At 44.4% G+C, this 25920-nt stretch overlaps 2 protein-coding genes across 9 annotated transcripts in view; both read right to left on the bottom strand.

Moving 5' to 3' along the window:
- The window catches only part of ATG7 (autophagy related 7), a 104870-nt gene extending 103782 nt beyond the window's left edge, over nt 1-1088 (bottom strand). The window contains exon 1 of the mRNA XM_081901201.1: nt 729-1088. Within this exon, the coding sequence (XP_081757327.1) occupies nt 729-906 (178 nt within the window). The 5' untranslated portion in view covers nt 907-1088. The remainder of the gene's footprint in view (nt 1-728) is intronic.
- Nucleotides 1089-5545: 4457 nt separating this feature from the next.
- HRH1 (histamine receptor H1) overlaps nt 5546-25920 on the bottom strand; it is an 88136-nt gene continuing 67761 nt past the window's right edge. For 3 of the 8 annotated variants that reach the window (XM_081901214.1, XM_081901217.1, XM_081901212.1), the window contains 2 exons: nt 12090-12152; nt 5546-10876 (listed from right to left, as the gene is read on the bottom strand). In XM_081901214.1, coding sequence (XP_081757340.1) covers nt 7304-8761 — 1458 coding nt within the window. In that variant the 5' untranslated portion in view covers nt 8762-10876; nt 12090-12152 and the 3' untranslated portion in view covers nt 5546-7303. The remainder of the gene's footprint in view (nt 10877-12089; nt 12153-25920) is intronic. The other 5 variants (XM_081901213.1, XM_081901215.1, XM_081901216.1 and 2 more) reach the window with 3 other exon arrangements.

The following is a 25920-nucleotide window of genomic DNA, read 5'->3' as shown; positions in this document are numbered from 1 at the left end:
CCGAGGTGCACTTTCCCTAATGAGGCCTCCTGCTGCCAGTGCCCTTCCACCATTCAGCTTCCATTCTTAGACTGAGGTAAAGTTCACAAACCGGGACACTACTTCCGGTTCTGTGGAGTTCATAAACTGAATAGTTCGCAAACACGGCTGTTCTTAAACCGAGGCACCACTGTATTTTGGGGAAAACATAGGGGAGCTTGTTTTTAACATTTGATCTTATGAGTATTTTGTTGTATGTTTTATACTGCTTTATATAAACTGCTTAGAAGTCTTGATAATTAAACGGTATGCAAATATAAATGAGTACATTTTTTTCAGTGACATGGGACATTGAAGTTGAAGCCTCTGCCGGGGGGCCACACAGCACCCGCATCAATTAAAAACCCCGAGATCCTATGCACGTTTGACTCAAAAGTTAACTGCCGCTCAGTTCAGTGGGTCTTACTGCGAATGAAATGTGTGGGGTTGGCTACAATATCCTTCGCCGCGGAATTCGAGAGCGGCGCTTACCGTCGAGTAAACATGCGCAGGAGGAGCAGGTTACACTTCGCGTAGTGAAGCAATGCTATAATTGCTTCGTTTTGCCAGCATACACGTCCTCGGCATCGTGAGAATCTGCCTTTAACCTGCGCAGGGCGTGATCCAGCAGCATGAACCACTATAACTGGGGTCAACAATCCCTCCCGCCCACCCCCGGAGAAGAGAAACGGCCCCCAAGGTGTACTTGCCATTATAGTAATAGCCTCTGATCGCCTTGGGGGTCTCGTCGAGCTTGTACTCATTGAGCTTCTTCTGGGTCAGCTCATGCCAAAAGCCAGCATCCAAGGCGCTGCTGAAGGGGACAAACTGCAGTTTGGGGGGTCCACCTTCCGCCGGGTTCCGCGTTTCGTTACCCTCGCTCGTCATTCTGCTGCTGCTGCTGCTTCAGCGACGTCTCTGGAACTCACCGCGCAAGAGTGAACAGCACAGGGTTCGAGAGCTGCGCAAGCCGAGAAACAGGGCTAACTTCTCACCCGCGGGAGCAGCCTTCCTCCGGAACTAACTTCCTCGCTTCGCCCATTCAACGGATCGCCGGACACCGGAAGCTGCCGTCGCCGCCGCAGAGCGCCGCCATCTTCGTCCCGCCTCGTGACATGCGCGCAGGGCCACGGAAGTTTATAGAACCTTTGAAGCGGAAAGGCCGTGAGGGAGCTTTCTTTATCTCTATGAACGCGGGGCGGCCGCCGGCGCAGAACAACATAGAGATAGGGCAACCGAAGGCTAGTCACGCTCCTTCCCCCACTTCCGGTTCCGTTGGGAAGCCGCCGCTTGAGGGCGGCTGATATAGAGAGGCAAGAGGAGCGTCCCAAAATTACAACGCTCACGCGTACACGAGTACAGTTCCAAGTTTCTAGTTATATGAGTGGGTTGCTGCGGAAATTCTGCGAGGGACTGGAAGTGTCGATATAGTTTTAAGGGTGCGGGTGGTGGGTGAGTGGCTGGCAGGTCCCCCTTGGGACAGCCGAGCGCATTGGAGACGACAGTCTGGGGCAAGACCCGCTGACGTTTGTCGGGATTGTGTTGTCCCGCGTGTCCAACGTGGGAACCAGTAAGGAAGCGGGAGAGGGCGCTGCGCGGCATTTTCAAGCCGAGGCGCCTCTCTCTGCTGTGTATAGTCGAGCTCGGCTTCACGTTGGCCTCCCCTTCGGAAGGTTTGCCAAGCAGTGGCTGCAGCTTGCCTAGCCACCAGTTACCTCCGCAGGGAGTTCGCCCGCTGCCTTCCACCTGCGGAAAGGTTTTTGCTGGCGCCGCAGCCAGTAGCGCGCTGGGGATTTCTGGAGGAACCTGTCGGGCGGTTCCTCTTTATTTTTTCGTGTGATTGTAGTCTGCGCCTCCATTTACCACAGCCACCACCTTGCGGGTTTCTAAGTGACCCAAAGACAAATTCGTAGTAACGCAACCCCGAAACTCAGCAAACTGAGGAGATTTCACCCCTCCCATACCCAAGAATCTCCTGATCATCTCCTGAGGTCTCTGCTGACTCTACAGAGAGGAGGAGCAATGTACTGCTCTCTACTTAATTAGTCAAGTGAGTGAGTCTCTGTGTGTGAGAGAGAGAGTCAGCCAGTGTGTCGGAGAGTGAGTGCAAGAGATAGTATTTAGAGATAAGATTGCTGCTAAGAGCAGCTGCAGGCACTCAGAGTAGCATTGATGTAGTTTCAGAATATTTAGCTCTGTATATAGTTTGTATTATAGCTGTAGTTATAGAATAAAAGAAGATACTTTACAGAGCTGCTCTCCGAGTGGTTTATACTCTGCAAGACTCTGCAAAACGCTGCTGCGCAACGACTGCATTATTGAGACAGTGAATCCGGTGCTCTCAGCTCCAAGCTGTGAGTCCACAGCACTGTGACCAGTTCCTGTGGGAAAGGAGGTCTCTGGCAGTGCTACCCAGCTCGCCTAGCCCAGTCGGGGCTGTAGTGCATGAGTCCAGTTGGTACACTGGCTCAAGGGCGATGCTGACACAAACCACCCGCTTTCTTCCACTCAGGGTTTTTATAAGCAGACGCACACACCAGCTCGGGCAGAAACGACGCCGTGGGAACTTGGAATAGGCATCCTCCAGACCACAAGGAGAAGGCACGGCGCACTTGTATTTGACCATACAAGTATGGGATACCGTGGGATCCCAGTACGATGAATTTGACCATAGGACTGTGATAGATGTCTTCCCCTCCCCCCCAAAAAAATCTTTTTCTGAGAAGCTGCACTGAAAGGAAACCTCTCATTGAGTTGAGAGGAGGTTTCCCTTGAAGTGAAAGGAACGTCTGGTGAGACTTTTGTCAGGATGTTGACAAGTGAGAGAAAGTTGGTAATTGCCCCGCCCCCACCCTTCCTTGCAGCTGCTAGTTACTTAACAAAAGCTGCGCTTCACCTTGTTTAATGGAGCTGTGTTTGCTGGGATGGTGATAGACTTCGCATTCCATAACTATGTCACTCATGGCTGCTCATGGGTCACAGGTGCATGCCAGGTTGTGCCTGCTGTGACACCTGCAACAATAAGTGACACAGCTTCTCATCAGTACCTCTTCTAAGTTCTGTACTGTTTAAATTGTTGGATTGTTTAGAAGCTGAATGTTACCGCACCTACTTTTGTACTACCCATGCGTTAGAAGCATTCATATAGCCCTTTCAATAAACAGTTGCAAATTCAAGCAGTGCCTCTCTCTTTGCTCCCATGGCATAATGGACCACAGATCTCTTCTTCTCTTTGAAACAGATGGTGCAGGTGGTTTCACTCCTGAATGTCATTCCGACTCTGAGTGCGTCACATACATGGGTTGCTTGAGTGTCCACATTTTAAAAATACACTCCAGCCTTTCTCTAAGAATCCAGACATTTGATCTCTACCATATGGCAGTAGCTTAGTGTCTGGGTGAAAGCATTCATCTGTTTGCTTTCTTCCTATTTTCTTTTTGAAACAATTGGCTTTTAAGACCTTTGGATGAGACTGTGGCTGCTGACAAAGGAAAATGTTACGTTTGAAGTGAATGAAGCTGTAGAGACATTTGCTTGGAACATACTCTAACGCAGAGGTAGACAGACTTCCCTGTAAAATCTACAACCCCAGGTCCACCAGCTGAAGCCAGGTGTAAAATAGTGGCTCAGGAAGGCAGACACAATTGCAGACACAATTGCAAGTTTGCCTCTAAGCACATGCTGAGACCAGGAAGGTGTGTTCAAGTACCAAAACAGGCGCTCTCAGACATAAATCCTTTCTATTCCTGTTTTTCCATGCTTTCTAAATTTCAGCAGCCTAATTAGGAGGTGTGGGGGGGGGGGATCTTTATTTTGTCTATATTGTTAAACCACTGAGAGTCACAAACTCTTGATGATCAGGATTTGGTAGTAGACCCTGATCCACCTTCTGCCCACCACTGGTTAGCGTGCTTCGCACAATATGGCCTAGCTAGTGCCATGTCATGAAACCCGTAGTATATCTCTGTGCCCACCTAAATGCCAAATAAGATAAGGCTATCTGTTTTAGCTCTTTGTTTAACAAAAACAAAGCTCTACAATATAGCATTTTCCTACCTGTCCCTCAAGGGACTGTGTGTCATACCAGAAGGAATAAATTGTGCAGGGTGGTGGGTTGGGGCAAGTATTGAGAGACTAGCTAAGCCCACAAAGATGCTAGTAGCATCTCATACCTGAGGTACTGCATGGAAAGGTGGGATTTAGATGTACATAAATACTAGGTAGCCTGTTTAATAATGTCAGCCTTATTCAATGTTTTGGTTCTACGGTTTTAGCAAACAACTGTCAGGATCTTCTGTATGTTGGTGGAGCTTTTGGAGTCACAGTTCAAATACAGTAATTCAAATACAGATTGAAGCCCCTTTGCATTTACGGCTTAACTTTTCCTTGACACTTTATCAGATTACTTCACACTGAAAAGCGACATTTTAAAAATAGCAGTCAGCATGCTATCCAGCTTCGAAAATGGAAAGCACTCAGAAGACAGATATACTTGCTACATCTTTATCTTACAAAAACATTAAATCCCCAGGCTTTGGGGAGCGGAAAAAATTCCCTTTAGTCATTTATCTCAAAAAAGTTCACTAGATACCATGTTTAGATTGCTTATTTTGGAAACATAACAGAAGTTAAGGTCTAGCTGGGGACGAGGGTTTGGGAAATCACAGGGACAATAACCCAATACCTTCATTAGAACCAATCAGTGTTTACAATGTGTATGGCATTAAGTGAGCTTTCATCTTACACAGAATTCTTCCTTAGGCCAGATATTTTAAAAAAGCATAGCAGAGTTGATGAAGGGGGAACATGCTCTTCCTGTTTCCCTGCAGTCCTGGGGCACACGGCTGCCAATGGCACAGCATACTACGTACCTGGATTCAAATAAATTATCTGTGCATTCAAACTTATTTTTCAAAATACTTTATCTGTGTGAACTTGTACAATTTAGGAACTTGCATTTCCCAAGAAAAGTGACAGCAAACAGTGTTTTAGGGCATTTAGAGTGAATTTGCTCCTAGGCTTGCAGTGGTGGGTCCTGCCAATTAGTTTATGAATATGATGATAGCAGTCTCTGAAATGTTATTTGATGTGTTTTCCTAATTAAATATATCATTGTAACCTCAGAAATGAGAGTTAGGAGGCAATATACAACATTTTGTATGAGCGAAGCAGCCAGGGTGAAAAGATTTTTGATTTCTGGAATCTTGCCATATTACAGGATTGCGGAAAGCATTCAGAATAGGAAGAATAAGAATAGGCTTTATCAAAAATATTTAGCCAGATGTCACCATAGGCAAAGTAAGAGTCTTATTGAAAAAGAACTGATGCTAATTCATAACATTGAGGAATAACCCTTTGAGATAAAAGCACCCTCTAGTTCTGTGACCCTATATTTAAATAATAATTAGGGAGCTGAGAGGTTTGCATATCAGGAATTAAGTGTTTCACCACATTAGACGCAAGTTGAGAGGGAGTTGCTCTTGCTGGGTGTTTGGATGCACAGTAAAATATTATTCTGAAACAATAGTTCAAGAACATTTGCTAGCTACTTTTAATTTTTTTAGGAGTTCAACATTAAAACCATTTACAATCTCACATTAATATATTAAAATATACAGAAGACAAACCATTTATTCCTATAACACAAACATAGTTCTTTACATGGTTTCACTTGTCTTTTCTCTAATTTTCAGTCCAGTCTTACTAACTTTTTCCTACCCTTCCAAAAAGTTAGTCACAGTTCTATTACTACTCAGAAGGACCTTGGTAAGAGCTGTTTGCACATGATTAATTCATTCATACTTTCCTAAACCATTCGGCAGTTTATTGTTTCCTATTACTTTTCCAGTTCTTCACAAGGATGATTTGCACCTGCTAACTAACTGTCCACTTGAGTCCTATGTTTCCTTTTCACACAGTTTTTCAAACCATTTAATAATATAATGTAAACAGGCACATCTCTCATAATTTCTTCAATAGCATTCAAGAAATTGCAATACTTGAAATACCTTTACACAATTTTTAATATATTAAAAAGTCAGTATATTTGCCTTTACATCTCAAACAACTGCTTGAGGTGGAAGTAGACATTTTAAAAATTCTTTTAGTAGTACCACTGCAGCAAATTTCATGGGATGCTTCCATATACTTCCATCATGCAAGAGTCTGTAAATCTACCCAGTACTCCTTCCCAAAGCCTAATTAGTAATTTCCTGGCAGTGTGAGGCCGGGGGTGGGTGCTGGCCTAACACAGGGTGCCATAATACCCAAGTCTGCCACTGTCCTGTTCTCATGGCCAAACAGATGCATGTGAGAAACCTGCAAGCAGAAACCAAGCACAAGAGCACTCTTCCCTCCTGTGGTTTCCAGAAACTGGCATTCAGAAGCACTGATGTCTAATTTCTTTAATAAGACTCCAATGATTTTCCTTTGCAGCTGGTGTTTTATGGAATGCTGCTCTGATATTTATAAAAAGTGATGTTTACAGAGAACTGAAGAGAGAAGGCAGCAATGTATCAATTGTAGTTAGCCATTAGATGGTTTCTGGGCAAGTGACACTGATTTACTGCGAGAACTACATTGTGAATATTGCAGCATTGCCTTGACATTGACCTGTATGTGAGTGTGAGAATGTGCGTATGTATCTCCCTCCCTCTCTTTCTCTCTCACACCACACCAGCAGTGTGCACGGTGCTTTATCAAGTGTAGAATAACAAGTCTCAGCCCCAAGGAGTTTACAATCTGCAGTTCAACAGAGGCAGGTATAACAACCACTAAGTATTTGAAACATGTTACAGCCAATATTGTGTGTGGTAAAACTGATTGCTATATCGACCAAATCATTCTCATTGCTCTGGGAATTAGGGAGCATATAATAATATCAAGAGACAAGTGACAATAGCAAACTGACCACTGAAGTGAAGAAATAACTGTTTCAGCTTTAGAAACTAGGTTAAGTGCTAAAATACTTAATTTTGTCTCAGTTTTGTTACAAAGAATAGAACTGGAAAATAAAAATACAGTGAAAATATTTTCAAAACAAAAACAATCCTGAGGCTGAAACTTGGGAGTGTTTAATTAACAAAGCACAATATTTTACTTAAATTGTCCAAATCCCTCCTTTTCATTTTTCACTCTTTTCAATTTCTTCAGTTCCCAAGGACGTTCTAAAAGAATTCGCTGCATTTGCAATTATTCTTTATAGTACCAGAAAGTCAATTTTTCCTTCCACCATGATGCTGAGGATCCCCTGCCTCAGCCCACCCCAGAATATTCCAAAAAGAAGTTAGGGTTTCATATGAAATATCTTCTTGAAAGCCTTTTTGAAGTTCTCATTACAGAGTGGATATATAAATGGATTTAAAGTAGAATTTATATAGCCAAGCCAAATAGTAAACATATGAACTGGCCGATTGTAGCAGCTTTCACAATAGGCCATGACCATGAAGAAAACAAAATATGGACTCCAGCACAGCATAAATGCCGCCATTATGAATCCCAATTGTTTGGCTGCCTTTCTGTCTCTGTTCATACGCAACCCTTGATTAACACTCATGGAATGGCTGCGGAACTTCTCCCATGTCTTTTTCAACTGACGGAGACTTGTGCTGTCTTTTTTGTTGGTATACTGAGGGAAACACCCTTCGATATAAGGATGATCCTCTAGAGTGAAATCAGAGTAATTTCTGCAGGGAGGCTGCTCTACGTAAATCTTCTCATCCAAAGTCTTGTTTAACTCAAAGTCTTGGAGGCAAAGGCTCTCTGTATTCTGAGTGCTTTTATTGACACAGTCATACCTCATGCCTGCAGTGCCTGTTTTCATGTCACTCTGTGCAAGGGCTAGAGGAAAACAGCTAAGCTTCACTACTTCATGGTTACTGCAACGAAAACCCTTTGGGACGTTAACAAAACTGCTTGCTGGATAGTCGGCTGCCGTTCTTTTGTTCTGGTCACAGCTGTTCTCGTTTGAGATGTGTCCAATATCTTTACTTGCGCTTCCAAAACAAATCTTTTGCACTTCTTGCAGCCTTCCACTGTACATACCTGATTTTTCCGAGGATGATATAAAAGACCCATTTATGTGCTCCCGGTGCCGATAATGCCGCTGGACAGCCTTGTATATTTTTGCATAGAACCAAAGCATCAGCAGTGACGGCACATAAAAGTTTATCATGGCTGTCAAAACTTTAAACCACACGATATTGCAAAAATCTGTTTCACATATATTTCCATTATCAGCCCCATCGTTAACAGTTGTGTTGCTGTCCTTATAAAAATTGCGCCAGCCAAGGATTGGGATGATCCACATACAAGAGAGCAGCCAAGCTACTGATATCATAACAGAGGCTCTAGTTTTGGTCCGGTACCTGAGATATTTTAGTGGCTGCTGGACAGAACGGTAACGATCTATGCAAAGTATGAAGAGACTGAATATGGAGGCTGTGCTAGCAACATAATCCATTGACAGCCAAAACAGGCAAGCATTTCTATTCCAGATCCATTTATCCTTCAGCAAGTACACAATGTTTAGTGGCATGACAGCTGCACCAACTATCACATCTGCACATGAAAGACTGACAATATAAAGATTGCCAACGGTCTGCAGTTTCTTTTCTGTTCTCACTGCGTACAAGACCAAAATATTCATGACAACTGTGATCAGGGAGATGCTACCCAAGACCAGTCCTAGAACAGGTTGAGCCTCTGTAGAATTCTTGTTTGTGGTTCTGTTAATCACACACATCTCTTCACTAAAGTTAGAAGAAAATAATCAGTAGGTCAGTTGTTTTCTCCCGGTCTTTGTGAATCTGTAAATGAAAAAAAAAAAAAGTTCCAACAACAGGCTAAATTTTCCAACAATACTGACAGATATAAGAAGCAAGGGATGAGTTGACTGAGGTAAAAAAGATTACAAAGAAACTATACTGCAAAAATTTGCAAAAGCACCTGGATTTCCGGTCCACATCTCTTGTGCTGTATCATTAAAGGCCTTTTAAACAATTACAATTGATATTATACATATAAATGTATATATCTTTATGTGTATCTTTATGTGCCTATTATCTTCCCTCAGAAAAAGTTAAAAGAATAATGGCACAAAATTCAATTATGGCAGTTATATGAACTACAGGGCAGATGGGGTTGCATCCAATGAAGTCCCATTAGCGCAAGGACTTCTGCATGTGCAATAGGACTTTTCTTCCCTCTCCACACGCCCCTTGTTGCCCACCAGTGTGCTCTAGAAGGACAGGCAATGTAGTCCCCTGCAAACATTGCTGAACTACAGCTCCCATCATCCCTGACCATCAGCTATGCTGGCTGAGAAGAAAAGGTGCTTTAGTCTAAAACATCTGGAAGGCACTGCAATGGCTACCTCTGCTCTACAAACCATAAATTGTAATCCAATTACTGCACACTGCATATGTGCTTTGGACTGTTTAGGGAAAGTGCCTGATCCATTGCTTCCTATTAGTTATATTAGAAGTAGTATAAACACACTTTCAGATATATAACTTGTCAGCAAATAAATTAATAACAGTCCAAGATTGCTGCTTCTGCAAGGTTCTCATTACAGTACAGTCACTGGAAAGAATGGCTGTCAAAAATACATAAAATGGTCAGCAACTAATAGCAGGAAGCTGAACCAAAAGTCTTATTTCTTGCTGAACTCTTAGAGGCTGAGAGATTTTTGCTTTCTGGTAAATACTAATATGGTAAATGTATACCCCACCGTTCTTCCCAAGGGCAGCCTTTTGATATCCTGCAGTGCGATTCTCCTAAAGGAGTATCAGTGATGCACCCCTTCATCATCCACTCATATATTTAATCACATTCTCTAACTTAGTAACTCTCCCAACAAAGTCATTCTGGTTTGCTGTTAGTGGAAATGATCCTTGAATGATATGGAGGGTGTCTCTTGACTTCCTCCTCTGTCCTTTTTTATTAGAAAGCAAAGAATGGGGAGCTGATTTTTGAACAGTGAACAGTTAGCAGTCAGCATATTTCAGCTTTTAATCTCGGTCAGGTTTCCATTCAATAGTAGTGTAAAACAACAAAGAAAAGTTCTGAAAAAAATCTGAAAGTGCATTTTGATTGGCCTCTGATTTTTTGCTGGCAGTTTGTCTTTGCCAGAGAATTACATATTCATTCATCAACAATTCCTCATATGAGCCAAGGGACAAATGAGGAAACTGTTTTAACCAGACCTTCACATGCCACTCACTCTTGAGAAAGATTTTAACCTTCAAAAAAGGGTTCAAAGTTCTATGTTTACTTTTTATGCCTTGCAAAACATTTTGTTGATGTTGGGACCAGGTGTTTTAAGTTTCTTATAAAATGAAAATAAATGAATGTATGACTTCTGAATAATTATCAGCATAACCATGTTTTTCTGCAACTTCATAAACCATGATTCAGAATTCAGGTGAAAGGAAAGGCTACTGTCCTCTTTAGAAAAAAAGATTTCCATTAAACAAGCAGGCAAACTCTTGTAGTTGATGGACTTGTTTGGAGATCCTTTCTTCTTTAAGCACATTTGTTCATAAACTTAACTGGAATAAGAGCAGCCAAAATTAATGTCAGCAGAAGTAAAACTCCTTAAATTGATGAACACCAGTGACAGAATCTATCCTGTTTTCATCAGCCTCAATGCATTAAAAATGGTAACAATAGTTATCTGATTATGCAGATTAATCAATACTTGAATGGATACCATACTACCAGGTGCATGCCTTGTAGTGTTCATGGGCTTATTGACAACCACTCATTTGGCACCCATCAGAGATGGAGAGGGGCTTGTCATTCATTCCTTGAATCCTCGTCACTGTATCAGGGGTTAATATCAACAGTTTCAAAAACACTGTAGAAAAAATGTGAAGAGCACATGGATGGATAGTATATAGAGGATCATATAACAATTGCATGTGGGGGGGAACACATATTATGCTCAGATTATGCGTTTGAATGTGCTGTGTTGCTATCAAAAATGAAATACTGGTTTCAAAATTGGAATGCTAATTTCAGGGAGCTTAATCCCGTAAAAGACAATGCAGGGACTCAAGGCAGCATCCTTGAGGTTCTCAGTCTCACACCCATTCACTGTTTAGCCTCAGCAAGATTACCGTATCATGTGTAGATACCAGGAATGCCCCAAGTCATCTAGGCACCTGAGGCAAACCACAAAAAAGTGCTTCCCCACACCGGGGGGGGAAAGGTGAATGAAGATCTATATAAGAAACAAGGGGAGGGGAAAATAATCATCTACATTGGGAACAGGGGTAGGAGGAATAAGGGTGCCCCCGCAGCCCCAACACTAGCATCGCTGTAGCACCTACTAGTGCATGGCAGTGGTGAGGTCAGAGCTATGCAAACCTGCTGGTGGGAGTACTGGATTAGCTCTGTAGGTGCATCACACAGCTCTGAACTTACTGAAGTCCTGCCCCACCCCAGCACTATCCAGCTGAAAGGCAGCAATGCCAACCTTCCAACTCGCTGAAACTATGTAATAGATAACAGCCCGGCTTTCTACTGACCTGAAATACTGTTGTGTTTCAAAACTGCTGCAAACTAAGAATTTTCTAAACAAATGTCATGTTTTTGTTTATCCTGCTTTATCATGCACTCTAATATATAACTTTAGGATAGTCAAAAAATAATTTCAATCATCACGGCAGCAGGGGAACTTCTCTATCCTGCGTATGTTCAAATAATCTGTATTAAGGCACGATGCAGTGTGGTCGGCGATGTGTAGGCTGCTATGCATAGAAAGCTCTTAGTTTGAACAGTTCCCCATAGGATTTTTACAATGCAAAATCTTACAATGAACAATGCAAAATTAAAATTAAAAACACAAAAAGAGGGATGGCAGCATCATGGTGAAAACTGCCTGGTGAGACCCAAGCTTTCTCATAGAATATTCTAGTTCACTGGGATCACTGAAGCTTTCATGCACTATCCCATATTTTCTATACATACTATAATTACTTTTATGTCTGTGGTGTACTAAATATAGGTAAACCAATTTGTTTAAACCCTCTCCTTCCCAGCCCTTTCATTTCCCTTCATCTGCTTACCTGGTTTCAACCCAGCATGTCTATCTGACTTCCATTCAGTTTTCCAGCCACTGCAGATGAAACCTAAAGTTTAGGGTGGGGTGGAAACCATACTTTCAGCACAGCAGAGTTTACATGGCAAAAATAGTTAGCTAATAGAATGTTAGCTGAATATTAAAGTGCTACAGATATATGGTGACAGAATGAGGGGTGGTGGGTAGCAGCAAAACAAATGAACAGAAATGTTTTTATTTGGAGCAGACAGTGAACAAGTAATAAAGGTTTTGTTCAGACAATCCTAACCACACTAACCTGGGAGCAAGCTCCACTGAACTTAATTCTGAACAGACTTGGTTAGGACTGAGTTGTAAATCTGGATACAACTCTATGACCATAAGCTTGAGAGAATTTAATATCTAGAATAAGAATTTCTGCTTTATTCCTTTATTCATGTAGCTACATGTTTGAAAGAATAGGGAAATGGATTCTCATGACAACAGATTTAGATTCAAAACAGCATGTGGCAAGTGGTATCTCAATCAGAATGTAGGTATGAATAGACAAATTGCTATGATTTAAAAAATAATGTCCAAACTACTGCAGTGGGAAAAGGGAAAATAAAGACACAATATAATAGAGCAAAACTTGTAAGTGCATGAAGCCCCCCCCCCCCCAAAATACTGTATAGGCTTTGGTGCTCTGTTCCATTAAAAAGAAGGGAAATGATCCATACCCCAGGCATTAATATAGCTAGGTCTCAGTAACCTACAGAATGTTTAAAAGATACAGGCAAATTAGCCATTTTACTGCAGACAAAAACTCTGAATATAGAAAGTCCAACATGAAAATATAACCTCACTGTACTTTCTGATGTCAGAAAAAAGGGGGAAGAACTATCAAACAAGAAAAATATGAGCATATTCAAAGAACGATTATCCTTATAAATTATTCCCACATCCTAGTTGCAGTAGTATCGCAGTAAATGACAGTTAAGATTCATACCTCTCGTTTCCTCATATAGGTAAGGTGATTTATCGTATTACTTAAGGAACTATCTGAGAGATTTTCAAAGGGGATGAATTCTGGATTAATTGCAGTTTCCGAGTCCCCTTCAAAGGTAGCCCTACATAGAGCGCATTGCAGTAGTCCAAGAGGGAGATAACTAGAGCATGTACCACTCTGGCAAGACTGTGGGCAGGTAGGGTCTCAGCCTGCGCACCAGATGGAGCTGGTGGACATCTGCCCTGGACAACGAATTAACCTGAGCCTCCATGGACAGCTGTGAGTCCAAAATGACTCCTAGACTGTGCACCTGGTCCTTCAGGGGCACAGTTACCCCATTCAGGATCAGGGAGTCCTCCACACCAGCCTGCGCCCTGTCCCCTAAGAACAGTACTTCTGTCTTGTCAGGATTCAACCTCAATCCGTTAGCCGTCATCCATCCTCCAACCGTAATGTAGATACTCCTGTGACCTCTCTGTTATGTAGTGTAGTTTCACCCTGGGCCAACAGGGGGATACTGTATATAGTTTTCACTCAGGTCTGTAGATAGTTTTCACTCAGGTCCGCAGCAGTTATTTTAGGCGGGAACTCTGGGCTGTGGTTGTTACAATGTTGACAGCCGGCTGCCTATAAAAGCAGGCCGGCTGAGCTGTTTGCAGTCAGTTCTATTCCAGCTAAAAAATAAAGAGCTACTTGAAGAAATCGCTGTGCCTGCTGCTATGTCAACCCACAACTTAACACTGGCGACGAAGGTGGGATGGATGGACATTAGAGCACAGCCAGATGCGGCCAGCCTCTGAACTGAGCTGAATCACTGAGCTGAATCACAGAGCGAAATCACTGAGCGAAATCACTGGGCAGAACCAATTCAGAGCTGACTGTTCTGGCTAGAGCACTGTGTTCCATCCATCGCCCTTCACGCCGGCATCGGAATCATGGCTTCACTTGTGCCTCTACTGCCGTTTGCGCCAGCCTCTGAATCATGGGACTCCTACCTCGCTCGGTTCGACTGCTACCTCCAAGCCAACGAGCTGACAGCAGTATCAAAGGATCGGAAGCGGGGCCTATTCCTCAGCCTCTGTGGGCCTGAGGTGTTTGAGACGGCCCGAGCATTGGTTGCGCCTGAAGCAGTCCAGGCAACACCATGGGACACGATCCAAGAGAAGCTCCGCAACCACTATGCACCAAAGCCGTCCAAGATTGCTGCCCGCCATGCGTTCTACCACCGGAACCAGGCAGAGGGGGAGTCAATCAACAACTACACCACCGCCCTGCGACAGGCTGCAATGCACTGTGAGTTCCGAGACTTAGACGATGCCCTGATGGATCGAATCGTCTGCGGGGTCCGGGACATCCATCTGCAACGGCGTCTCCTAGCCAAGCCAGACATCACGCTACAGAAAGCCATTGAGGAGGCTGTGGCCTCAGAAGCTGCTGAACGCTCCGCCCAGGAGATCCGCAAGTCCAGCAGCCCGCGTCTTGCTAGGGAGCCAGTTCCGGTGCATCATGAAGAGGCCAGCAGTGATGAGGCATCCTCCAGTGAAGACGATGACGTGCACCAGACAAAGCGGGAGCGCAGGAAGTTCCAACAGAAGTCCAAGGGCCAACCGGAATGTGCCGGCTGCGGAGGCAACCATTCCCGTGCCAAGTGTCGATTCAGAGACGCCATCTGTAGGAAGTGTTCCAGAAGGGGCCACATCGCTAAGGTCTGCCGATCGGCTCCGTCTGACACCCCCCCTTCATCGACTCGCAAGTCCAAGTCTTCACTCCAGTCTGCCAAGGAAAGTTGTTTCGCTCTCACCAACTGCCGCTGCCCGTCTGGAACCACAATTGGCCAAACCGACTCGCCTATGCGACGCAAGCTGAACGTCACGGTGCTCATTGAAGGAGCTCCATGTGACATGGAGATCGACACCGGGTCTGCCCTGTCCATCGTGTCATGGAGCACCATCAAAAGACTGGTACCCAGAGTGTCCAAGAGGCAACTCAACTCCCACCGCGTACACCTGAGAGACTACCAGGGAAACGACATTCCCGTGGTAGGCGTTGGCCGGTTCCGGATCGCCTTCAAGGATTTTTCGGGCCTGCTCCGGTTGGTGGTGGTCGAAGGTCAGCGGCCAAGCCTCCTAGGGCTAGACTGGTTTGATGCCCTCGGCCTGGAAGTCACCGGCATCAACTGCATCTCTAACGCAGAGACTGAGGGTCTGGTCAAAGACTTTGCCGAGGTTTTTGACGGCACCTTGGGGCAATATACAGGTACGCCCATCTCCTTTAGCCTTGATCCACAAGTCGCCCCCATCAAGCTAAAGCCACGCCGGGTTCCCTTTGCTCTCAAGGCTAAGGTGGACGAACAACTGGACAAACTGATTGCCCAAGGAGTTTTGGAGCCGGTTGACCACGCCAAGTGGGAAACCCCCATCGTCACGCCTGTCAAGCCAGATGGGTCGGTGAGAATCTGCGCTGACTACAAGTGCACGATCAACAAGGCACTTCAGCAGCACGCTTATCCGGTTCCTGTTGTCCAACACCTGCTGCATTCCCTGGGTGAGGGTAAGGTCTTCGCTAAGCTGGACCTTGCCCAAGCATATCAACAACTGCCAGTTGATGATGCCACTGCTGAAGCCCAGACGATCGTCACCCACCGGGGGGCATTCCGTTGCCGCCGGTTGCAGTTCGGGGTGAGTGTGGCTCCTGGAATCTTCCAAAGCCTTATGGAGCGTCTCCTGCAAGGGCTTCCGGGCGTGGTACCATATTTTGATGACGTCTTGGTGTCTGCAGACTCACACCAGCAGCTGTTCGAGCGCCTCCGTGCCGTGCTGACCAGGTTCCAAGAGGCCGGGCTCAAGGTAAAGAGGGAGAAGTGCCAGATCGCCGTTCCACAGGTAGAGTTCCTGGGCTATCTTATCGATGCCTCCGGCCTTCACCCAACCACATCCAAGATCCGCGCTATCCAGCAGGCCCCCACCCCAAAGAACAAAACGGAGTTGCAGGCATTCCTGGGGCTGCTGAACTTTTATAACATGTTCCTGCCCCACAAAGCCACAGTGGCTGAGCCTCTTCACCGACTCCTTAGCACTAAGTCGCCTTGGGCCTGGGGTCATCGGGAGACAGCGGCCTTCAACGCGGTCAAGGCTCTCCTTTCTTCAGACAGTGTGCTGGTACAGTACAGTGAATCCAGGCCGCTGGTCCTTGCCTGCGACGCCTCACCTTTTGGCATCGGTGCTGTCCTTAGTCACCGTTTTCCAGATGGAAGAGAAGCACCGCTCGCCTACTTTTCCAGGACACTATCTCCGACGGAACGGAATTACAGCCAGCTCGACAAGGAGGCATTGGCACTTGTGGCTGGAGTGAAGAGGTTCCATGAATACCTCTATGGCAGGACTTTTGACCTCATCACTGACCACAAGCCACTCCTGGGCCTCCTCGCCGGTGATCGTCCAACTCCACCGGTCCTCTCGCCACGCATGCTGCGATGGACTGTTTTCCTGGCTGCCTACCACTACCGGCTCATCCATCGCCCGGGGAAATCGATGGGCCATGCCGACGCCCTCAGCCGTTGCCCTCTTCCAGCATTTGTGGAAGACCCGGCTCCAGCTTCATCGCTCCTTCTGATTGAGGATCTTCCGGCAGCGCCTGTATCAGCTACCACTGTGGCCTCCGCGTCTGCCCAGGATCGCACCATCAGCCGGGTGCTCAACTGGGTGTGGAGGGGGTGGCCACAAGGGCCTTTTGCATCGGAGTTCCAGCCCTTCGCAACCAGACAACATGAACTCTCAGCTCATCGCGGCTGTCTGCTGTGGGGAGACCGCGTCGTGATTCCCCAGGGACTCCGTCAGCGCGTCCTGGAGGCTCTGCACGTTGGCCACCCGGGAATTGTCAAAATGAAGGCATTGGCTCGGTGTTACGTCTGGTGGCCTAATATGGACGATGCCATCACTGCCTGGGTGTCCGCCTGTCAAGCGTGCCAAGAGTCGAGGCCTGCACCACCGGCAGCTAAGGGACACACCTGGGAGACGCCAAAGACACCCTGGTCGAGGGTGCACATCGATCTGGCTGGCCCCTTTCACGGCCGGACCTTTATGGTAGTGGTGGACGCCTATTCCAAATGGCTGGAGGTCGCCCTGATGCCCTCCACCACTACCGAAGCTGTCATCCGGGTGCTGCGAGGCCTGTTTGCAACGCATGGGTGTCCTGATGTCCTTGTCTCTGACAACGGACCGCAGTTCACGTCAGGCACCTTTGAGCGGTATCTTTTGGGACTGGGCATCCGCCATGCCCTAACGGCACCCTTTCATCCATCCAGCAACGGGCAAGCGGAAAGAATGGTGCGCTCGGCAAAAGAGGCACTGGCGCGCCTGGACCGGGGAGACTGGCATGAGCGGGTCGCCGAATACTTGTTCGTGCAACACATCACCCCTCATGCGGCCACAGGGAGGAGTCCTGCTGAACTGCTTATGGGCCGCCGCCTCAGGTCACCGCTCGACCGGCTACACCCGGACTTTGCCGTGGCTGAACCCCCAGGCTGTGCCAACGCGCCACGGTCATTTGTCCCAGGAAACCAGGTCTTTGCCCGGAACTATGTGGGGGACATTCCTTGGGTGCCAGCCACAGTAGTGGGAGTCACTGGACCTCGCTCGTACCAGGTGGCACTCGAAGATGGACGCTTGTGGCGACGGCACATAGACCAGCTTAGGCGCAGGGTTGGAAACTTGGACACTACCGAGGTGCCCCCAACTGCGCTTGCAGCTCCAGAAGAGACACGTACAGATGGCGAGGCCCCACCTACACCTCCCTCGCAAACTGCCAGCGTGGAGCCGAACCAAGCCGCTTCAGAACAGACTCAGACCACTCCACTTGCGGAGGCTCCACCCACAGCAGCGGATCCAGGGGAGTTGGTTCCAACGCCACCTAGGGTCGCACCACAGCCTCAGCAAGAACTGTGTGGCCCTCCGGACTTGGCTACCAGTCCCCGGCGGTCTGGCAGAGTTTCCAAGCGCCCAACTTATTTAAAGGACTATGTTGTTGGACATGTATCACTGTTGGTCTAAGTATGGGAAATGTAACCGATATGCTTTTGTGCCTAATTGAACCATTACGCGTAGTGCTGTATATAAGGAAACCATTACGATTGTAACTAACACCTTATCTCGGTGGGGAGGGGTGTTATGTAGTGTAGTTTCACCCTGGGCCAACAGGGGGATACTGTATATAGTTTTCACTCAGGTCTGTAGATAGTTTTCACTCAGGTCCGCAGCAGTTATTTTAGGCGGGAACTCTGGGCTGTGGTTGTTACAATGTTGACAGCCGGCTGCCTATAAAAGCAGGCCGGCTGAGCTGTTTGCAGTCAGTTCTATTCCAGCTACAAAATAAAGAGCTACTTGAAGAAATCGCTGTGCCTGCTGCTATGTCAACCCACAACTTAACACTCTCTGTCTTGACAATGTAAGGTGAGGGGAAAGACTGAACTTGGGAACCAGATCTAACTGTTTTCATGTGTGTAGCCAGGATTCTTGTTTGGGGGCAGGTCTTTTGTTAGGGGGTGTAAAACCTATGTGATTGGTCAGTTAGTTAAGTATTTCTATTGTTTTACTTGATCTACCCCGGGGGGGGGGGAGGCGGAAACAGCTGCCCCCTGCCCGTCTAGGCTATGACCACGACTGTTTCCCCGTTGAAATCAGAAGTACTGATGTTATAATTACTGGCCCAAACTGGCCAGATGATAGAAAATTGATTTACAGTTTTTCATGCAACTCCCCTCCACTTAACCTTCTCTCACATAAGGTTCACCCTGAACGTGTGCCATTTCTTATGTTTTCTACCCCAAATTTGCCACAAATTATCCTGAAACTTGGGACACGGGTGGCATTGTGGGTTAAACCACAGAGCCTAGGGCTTGCCGATCAGAAGGTCGGCAGTTTGAATCCCCGCGACAAGGTGAGCTCCCATTGTTCAGTCCCTGCTCCTGCCAACCTAGCAGTTTAAAAGAACGCAGTGCAAGTAGATAAATAGGTACCACTCTGGCAAGAAGGTAAACGGCGTTTCCGTGTGCTGCTCTGGTTCGCCAGGAGTGGCTTAGTCATGCTGGCCACATGACCCGGAAGTTGTATGCCGGCTCCCTCGGCCAGTCAAGCGAGATGGGCCCCGCAACCCCAGAGTCATCTGTGACTGGACCTAATGGTCAGGGGTCCCTTTACCTTTACCTTTCCCTTCCTGAAACATACCTTCCCTGCCAAGCTTGAAATCAGTCTGTTGAACCACTTTCTAACTATAAACTACTCCCCACCCCATCCTTAAGATAGGACTGTGCCTGTGGCCCTATAAAACAAGTTCATTCATAGCGTGCACACAGTAAAATCACAACAATATATATTATACTACTGGTAGAGATCGAATGAATCATTCCTAGGATATCCACAGGAAAAAAACAGCAGGTGCAAAAATTGGTTTGTGAATTAACACCTACAAACAACTGCTGTGGCTGACAATCAAATGAGAATATTGATTCACTGTGATGTTTTCATTTGTATGACTACAGGTATAGGAGGGGGGTAATGAAAGGACACATATTACACCAGCAGGCTTTGACAGATTAAGCAATGGCAGTGATTGAGTCACATATTAAAGAATGACCCAGAAGAGCAACCAGCTTGTGCAGTCCTGCATCAATCAGTGTGACAATGCTGAAGAAAAAGTAAGACATACAAGCCAATAAGTACATTTTGTTCCCTGAAGTCAGTCTGTCAACACAAATATACAGCATTAAATTTATTAAGGTTTTCATTGGGCTCTGTGGAGGAAAGTTCTCAGATATTATGAAAATGGGCTGGCAGTCTGAATCAGTACTATCTTATTTATTGCACTCTCCTTGTCCTCAGAGTAGTACTCTGATAGAAGCCTTGGTCACCTAGAAGGGGGCCTAGTAAAATTAAAAAGCAACATATCAAAAACCATGTATCTTCGACCTACATGATCAGTAAGAAGCAGTTTTGGATAAGACAAAGAGGTATAACTGCTTATTTTAAAAAACGAATAGCAATTTGGTTCTTCGGAATCTGATAATGAATTGTTACTCTAACAATTGCAGTTGGAGTCCAGTTTAGGAGAGCAGGTGCTTTTAAAGATAGCTTGGAAGTCAATGGATTTAATTCAAACATGTCTTCTGCCAACAGAAAGACACTTCTGCTTATGGAACACAGCCTCTCTGAGCCCTGGCCACTTCCCTGTGCTGCTGCAGCCTCCTCAGAAGTGGTGTTTTAAGTGGATGCAAAAGGGTGGGATGGGAAGGAGATGCAAAGCAAGCCCTGCTACACAAGCAGAGTTCTATTTGTGGTCCACTGGGTCCAAAGGAAGATGCTAGACAGAATTTGTTAGTGCTATTTGAGAAAAGGAAACAGAGAACTTTCTGTTAATTGGTAAGCAGTGTCATTTTGCTGTGTGCATGCTTTTAATATAATATTGTTAATATTACTTCATTGTGTTTAATTATAGATTAATGTATTCTCCAAGTAATTTGTATCCTTTAATTTACAAGGCTTTGAAGATATTTCTGAAATGTGTGAAAACCACAAATGAAGATTGGTTATGTTTACCAACCATGATAAAGCATAATATTGTGAAGATAAGTGGACTCCTCTAATCACAATGTTAGCTTTGCCTAAAAACCTCAGAAATGAACACAACATATGCAAAATAGATAATAAGTATTGCTGAGTTTAAGAAAGAGATAAGGATTTCTTTTGTGGTGTTGCTGTACTTATATGGACAGGAAAAGGAATTGCTGGTTCACTGTTGATATTATTTTTAGAGGTCTCTGACTGCATATGCTTGAATCTTTCACATGCAATGCACAAAAAATACAATTTAGAAGTGTCTTAAGTAGTTGATGTTTGAAGAGATTGCATTAGATCTTCAATGCCAATACATTTAATAGTTCAGTCAGATTATCAAGCTTTGATGGAGCTGAACATAACAAGGAAAATTGACCAGGAGGGACGGAAAAGAATAGTCATGACACACTATAGGGCAATATCATATTTTGAATACAGCAACATTTCAATTGTTGCATGAGGTTTCACTTTTAATGTAAAACTTCAAAAGAAAACAAAACCTGTTCTGAAAAACATAAGCAAAGTCTTAACAAAACTGAAGTCTGAGCAGGGGAGCTTGATTTGATTTATATGCTGTTTACAGGTGCTAACTCAGAGCAGGACTCAGCAGAATAATCAGGAAGGCTTTCAAACACAGCAGACTACTTCCCATGATGTGAAATAAATGAAGTAATGCATATCAACTTCTGAAAAGGGCCCCTATATTATTACTATTACAGTGGTACCTCGGGTTAAGTACTTAATTTGTTCCGGAGGTCCGTTCTTAACCTGAAACTGTTCTTAACCTGAAGCACCACTTTAGCTAATGGGGCCTCCTGCCGCGCCACCGGAGCACGATTTCTGTTCTCATCCTGAAGCAAAGTTGTTAACCCAAGGTAATATTTCTGGGTTAGCAGAGTCTGTAACCTGAAGCGTATGTAACCTGAAGCGTATGTAACCCGAGGTACCACTGTATTAATTAAATTTCTATACTGCCCTTCATCAGATCACTGGGTGGTTTACAACATAAAAACACAAACATACATAACACAGCAACAAACAGAAACAATAACCCTCCCCCCTCATACTAAGTTTAAAAGGCTATAGATTGTTTCATTAGCCAAAGGTGTGTGAGAAGAGCCTAAAGATATGTAATGAATGCGCCTGTCACTCAGACCTATGCATGTTTAAATAAGATGAAGGACTGAGTAAATTTATCCAAAACTGCATACCGTTATATAAGACCATTAGTTTAGGAGTATGCAAGACCATTAAATTCAGAGTCTAAACTACTGATACACATTACACTGGTCAACAACAAATTTGTTGTCTGCGTTTTTTCAGCTGATTTAGGACGAATCTGATGCGCTGAATCCAAAAATCACATTGGTTTTGCTCAATCAGGTCAGGTTTTTGAGCTATGGCCACATGTCATTTTTTTACGTTTTTGTTCACATGTACGCTTGTGTGGAGAATTTTAGAAGAAGTTGGTGGGGGTAAAATGCCATGTCGAATAATTGTTTTGATTGGAAATGATTATTTTAATGACAAGAAGTATTCAGATCCGATAGTTCTGGGTGATTATGTCAAAAAGGGATCAGTTTGAAGTCAAAAAACCTCGAAATCTTCCATAAATTGGTGCTGCTGGGATCAACAGAAAGAACCGGAGCAGCCTCAAGTATCCTGATCTTCAATCAGCACGTCGTCCTGTAGCTCATTGTGATGGAATTCCAGTGCCTATCTTCGGAGAACTTCCTGACATTAGTGACGAAGATGCCTCCAGTATTGAAGGACATGAAGAAGAAGAAGAAGTGGTTCTTGAAGATGATGCTCCACATCCATTTTCCCAAAAGGAGTTGAATAATCTAGTTTGCGACCTCAGCTTGTCAAAGGACTCTGACGAACTGTTGGTATCCAGATTGAAGGAAAAAACCCTCCTCTCTGACAGTGCTCGCATCAGCTTCTTCCGCAACAAGCATCAAGAGTACCTCCGTTTTTTCTTGGAAGAGAAGGACTTGGTGTACTGTGCAGATATTGCGCAGCTTCTGCTCAAGCTTGGAGTGCCACAGTACAAACCCAAAGATTGGAGACTGTTCATTGACAACAGCAAGCGATCACTGAAATGTGTTCTGCTACACAACGGCAACCAGTTTGCCTCTATAACCCTAGCTCACTCGAGTACACTGAAGGAGAACTATGAAGCGGTGAAGTATGTGCTGGAGAAAATTGGTTATGATCAGCATAAGTGGTTTATTTGTGTTGACCTGAAGATGGTGAACTTTTTGTTGGGACAACAGTCTGGCTTCACCAAGTACCCATGTTTTCTGTGCATGTGAGATAGTAGGGACCGTGCTCAGCATTACACGAAGAAGGACTGGCCTGTGCGGGAGGAATTGGTACCTTGCAAAGAAAGGAACGTCATCAACGACCCTCTGGTAGACAGAGACAGAATACTCTTCCCACCGCTGCACATCAAGCTCAGCTTAATGAAGCAGTTCACCAAGGCTCTGGACAAGGATGGTGACTGCTTCACTTACTTGTGCCAGGCTTTTCCAGGATTGACCATGGAGAAGTTGAAAGCTGGCATCTTTGATGGTCCTCAGATCCATCAGCTCATCAGAGATCCAGAGTTCGGAAATTCAATGAATGAAGTGGAACTGGAAGTGTGGAAGGCATTTGCTCTGGTAGTGAAGAACTTTCTTGGCAACAATAAGGCCAGAAACTACGCAGAACTTGTCAACAACATGCTGACTGTTTTCAGAAACCTGGGCTACAACATGAGCATCAAGATGCACTACCTATTTTCACATATGGACTGGTTTCCTGAGAACCTGGGTTCAATGAGTGATGAGCAGGGGGAGAGATTCCATCAGGACATGAAAGAGATGGAGACCAGGTATCAGGGTCGCTGGGACGCAGTCATGATGGCTGACTACTGTTGGACTCTGAAGAGAGACCTTCCTACCACTTCCTACCACTGAGGAGTTCCAGGAGTTCCAAGAAACGGAAGTTCAAGCCCTGAAGTTTGAAAAATGGTGAAGCAACATGCAATTTACATGTACTTACCTTTATCAATGCCCACCATTCAGTTTACAGTAAACCTGACCTGATGGAGAGAAACAGATGCCATTTCCTGATTCAGCAGTGCAAAAATACCCTAAATCAGTTGTAGAAATCTAGACAACATTCAAAAAGTAAAAAATTGTTGCCCAGTGTTATTGGCTGATTAAATATTAAGCAACTTCAAAGCATATCTAAAGGCTATGAAAAAATGGGTCAAATTGCATCAGCCACATAGCTCTTTGGATAAATCATAGGCCACCTAGAGGGGACAAGGTTCCAACTTTTAACGAGAGGAGAGATATTGTCCAAGATGGCCAGTAGCTTTATTTAGGGCAGCTCTTAACTAGGACTCCCATTTTACAAAAAGTGAAAATCCGGATACAAAAGTTGTTGAGTTGTTGAGTAGCCATACTTCCGGATTTCCCCAAACATTTCAGTGATTTCCTCCCGGACACTGTTTCCTACTGCCGTATTCCAGCTATGTCTGGGAAATTCTGGACGTATGGCAACCCTATCTTAATCAAAGTGCAAGATGTAAAAATAGATAGGTATCAATTGCTTCAGACTGAGCATTTTGCTATCAGCAATTACATTTATATTCAAATCATGCACACAGTAAAAAGCTTTGAACAATTACTAGTTATTTAGAACGCCAAATAATGGGTCTAATTGCTCTATAAATTTCTCAGTTCACATTAAGGTAACTCTGAAACAATGACAGTATACTGAGGAAAATGTCATAGGCTATCCTTGAGAGAAATCTCAGTGGACTAACTACCTCTATTTGGGCTGTATGAAATTAATTACTGCTACAATACAAGAGTTGGGATACAACATTTTGATCAGATGAAACATCCCTCTATAGGCACAAAAACATGCAAATTTAGATCCAATTATGCAAGTTAATCACAGTGTCTCAGTGCTTAAGTATTCAGAAGTGGAAGTTTTGCCCATCAGTTTATTAAATTTGAAGGCGGAAGGGAGACATTTTATATTAGTGATGTTATTGCAGAACTATCTGTAATAACCACATCTCTCACTAAACAATATTTCAGACTGAGAATTTTCTTACAGGTTCTACACTCAAAATGTGTGAGAATGCCACATGTACTGAAAAGTGATATAGCGCTTCATCACCTAAATATATACTGGCATTTTAACCCCTCTTGCTTCTGTTTCTAAATAAGATTAAATGGCCCTGATCTGTTTTATATCAAGTGTGAAACTGTTAGTGGAAACCTTCTGCTAGCTTCTCCATAAAGATTTGTAAGGCGAAGATAAACTAGAAGTAATTTTACTAGGAACACCTCGGCCCATTTGTCAGGTCACCAGACAGTCTTAATATATAACACCTGTGGCTTGATGTCTCGGTTGCTAGTTATGAAAAGACAGCTCTGTGTATCAACACAGCCCACATCTATATAGGGATTTATTTATATTTATGACAAGGATTTCTACTCTGTCATTCTGTAACAAGTGCATTCAGTGCATTACAAAGACACTGAAACAATAAAAATAACACAGGAAGAAACAATAAAAGACAAAAAAGCTACATTGTGAGTGCACACAGAGGAATAAAAATGTCTTCCTTGAAGGCAGCAAAGGGGCCGGATGAAACTAGGCAAGTCGTTGTTGCTTTTTTACATTGCTACACTTTTTACATAACGATGTGATATTGCATGCATACATCTGCATTGCTGGCACCATTTTTAAAATGCTTTTCGTCACAATGTGCAACTATCAAAATAATTTAGAATAAATGTGTGGGCCTGTAGTATTATTATATGATTTTTGTTGTTGTTTTTAAGGGGATTATCATCTTCTGTTTAGAAACTGTTGGACAAGCTACAAGTACAGCCCACAAATAGGAACAGGACCACCAGCACTAGTGATGGCACTGTTAGCTAATCAGGCTATTGAGCACCAGTTATTGATTTTTTATCTAGTTTTTGTAATGTTATTACTGGAGTAACTGATTGTACTGAAAGGGGATGCTGTACAGCTGCCAGTCACCACCAGGATGCCCTTTTCATAGACCCAAGAGAAAGGAACCAAAAGTTCCTTTTTAATGCTTTATTCACTCCTATATTGATTAATCAAATACTTATAAGCATTATTTCCCTTCAATACATACAGCCTGTTCTAATAATCTAAGCAAATAGATGGTATGTTACCCCAACATGGTATCAGTCCTACTAATC

The sequence above is a fragment of the Podarcis melisellensis genome (genome assembly GCF_964234715.1).
Source record: "Podarcis melisellensis genome assembly, chromosome: 2".
Classification (NCBI taxonomy): domain Eukaryota; kingdom Metazoa; phylum Chordata; class Lepidosauria; order Squamata; family Lacertidae; genus Podarcis; species Podarcis melisellensis.
Note: the sequence above shows the minus strand (reverse complement) of the source record. Positions and strands in the feature narration are given on the sequence as shown.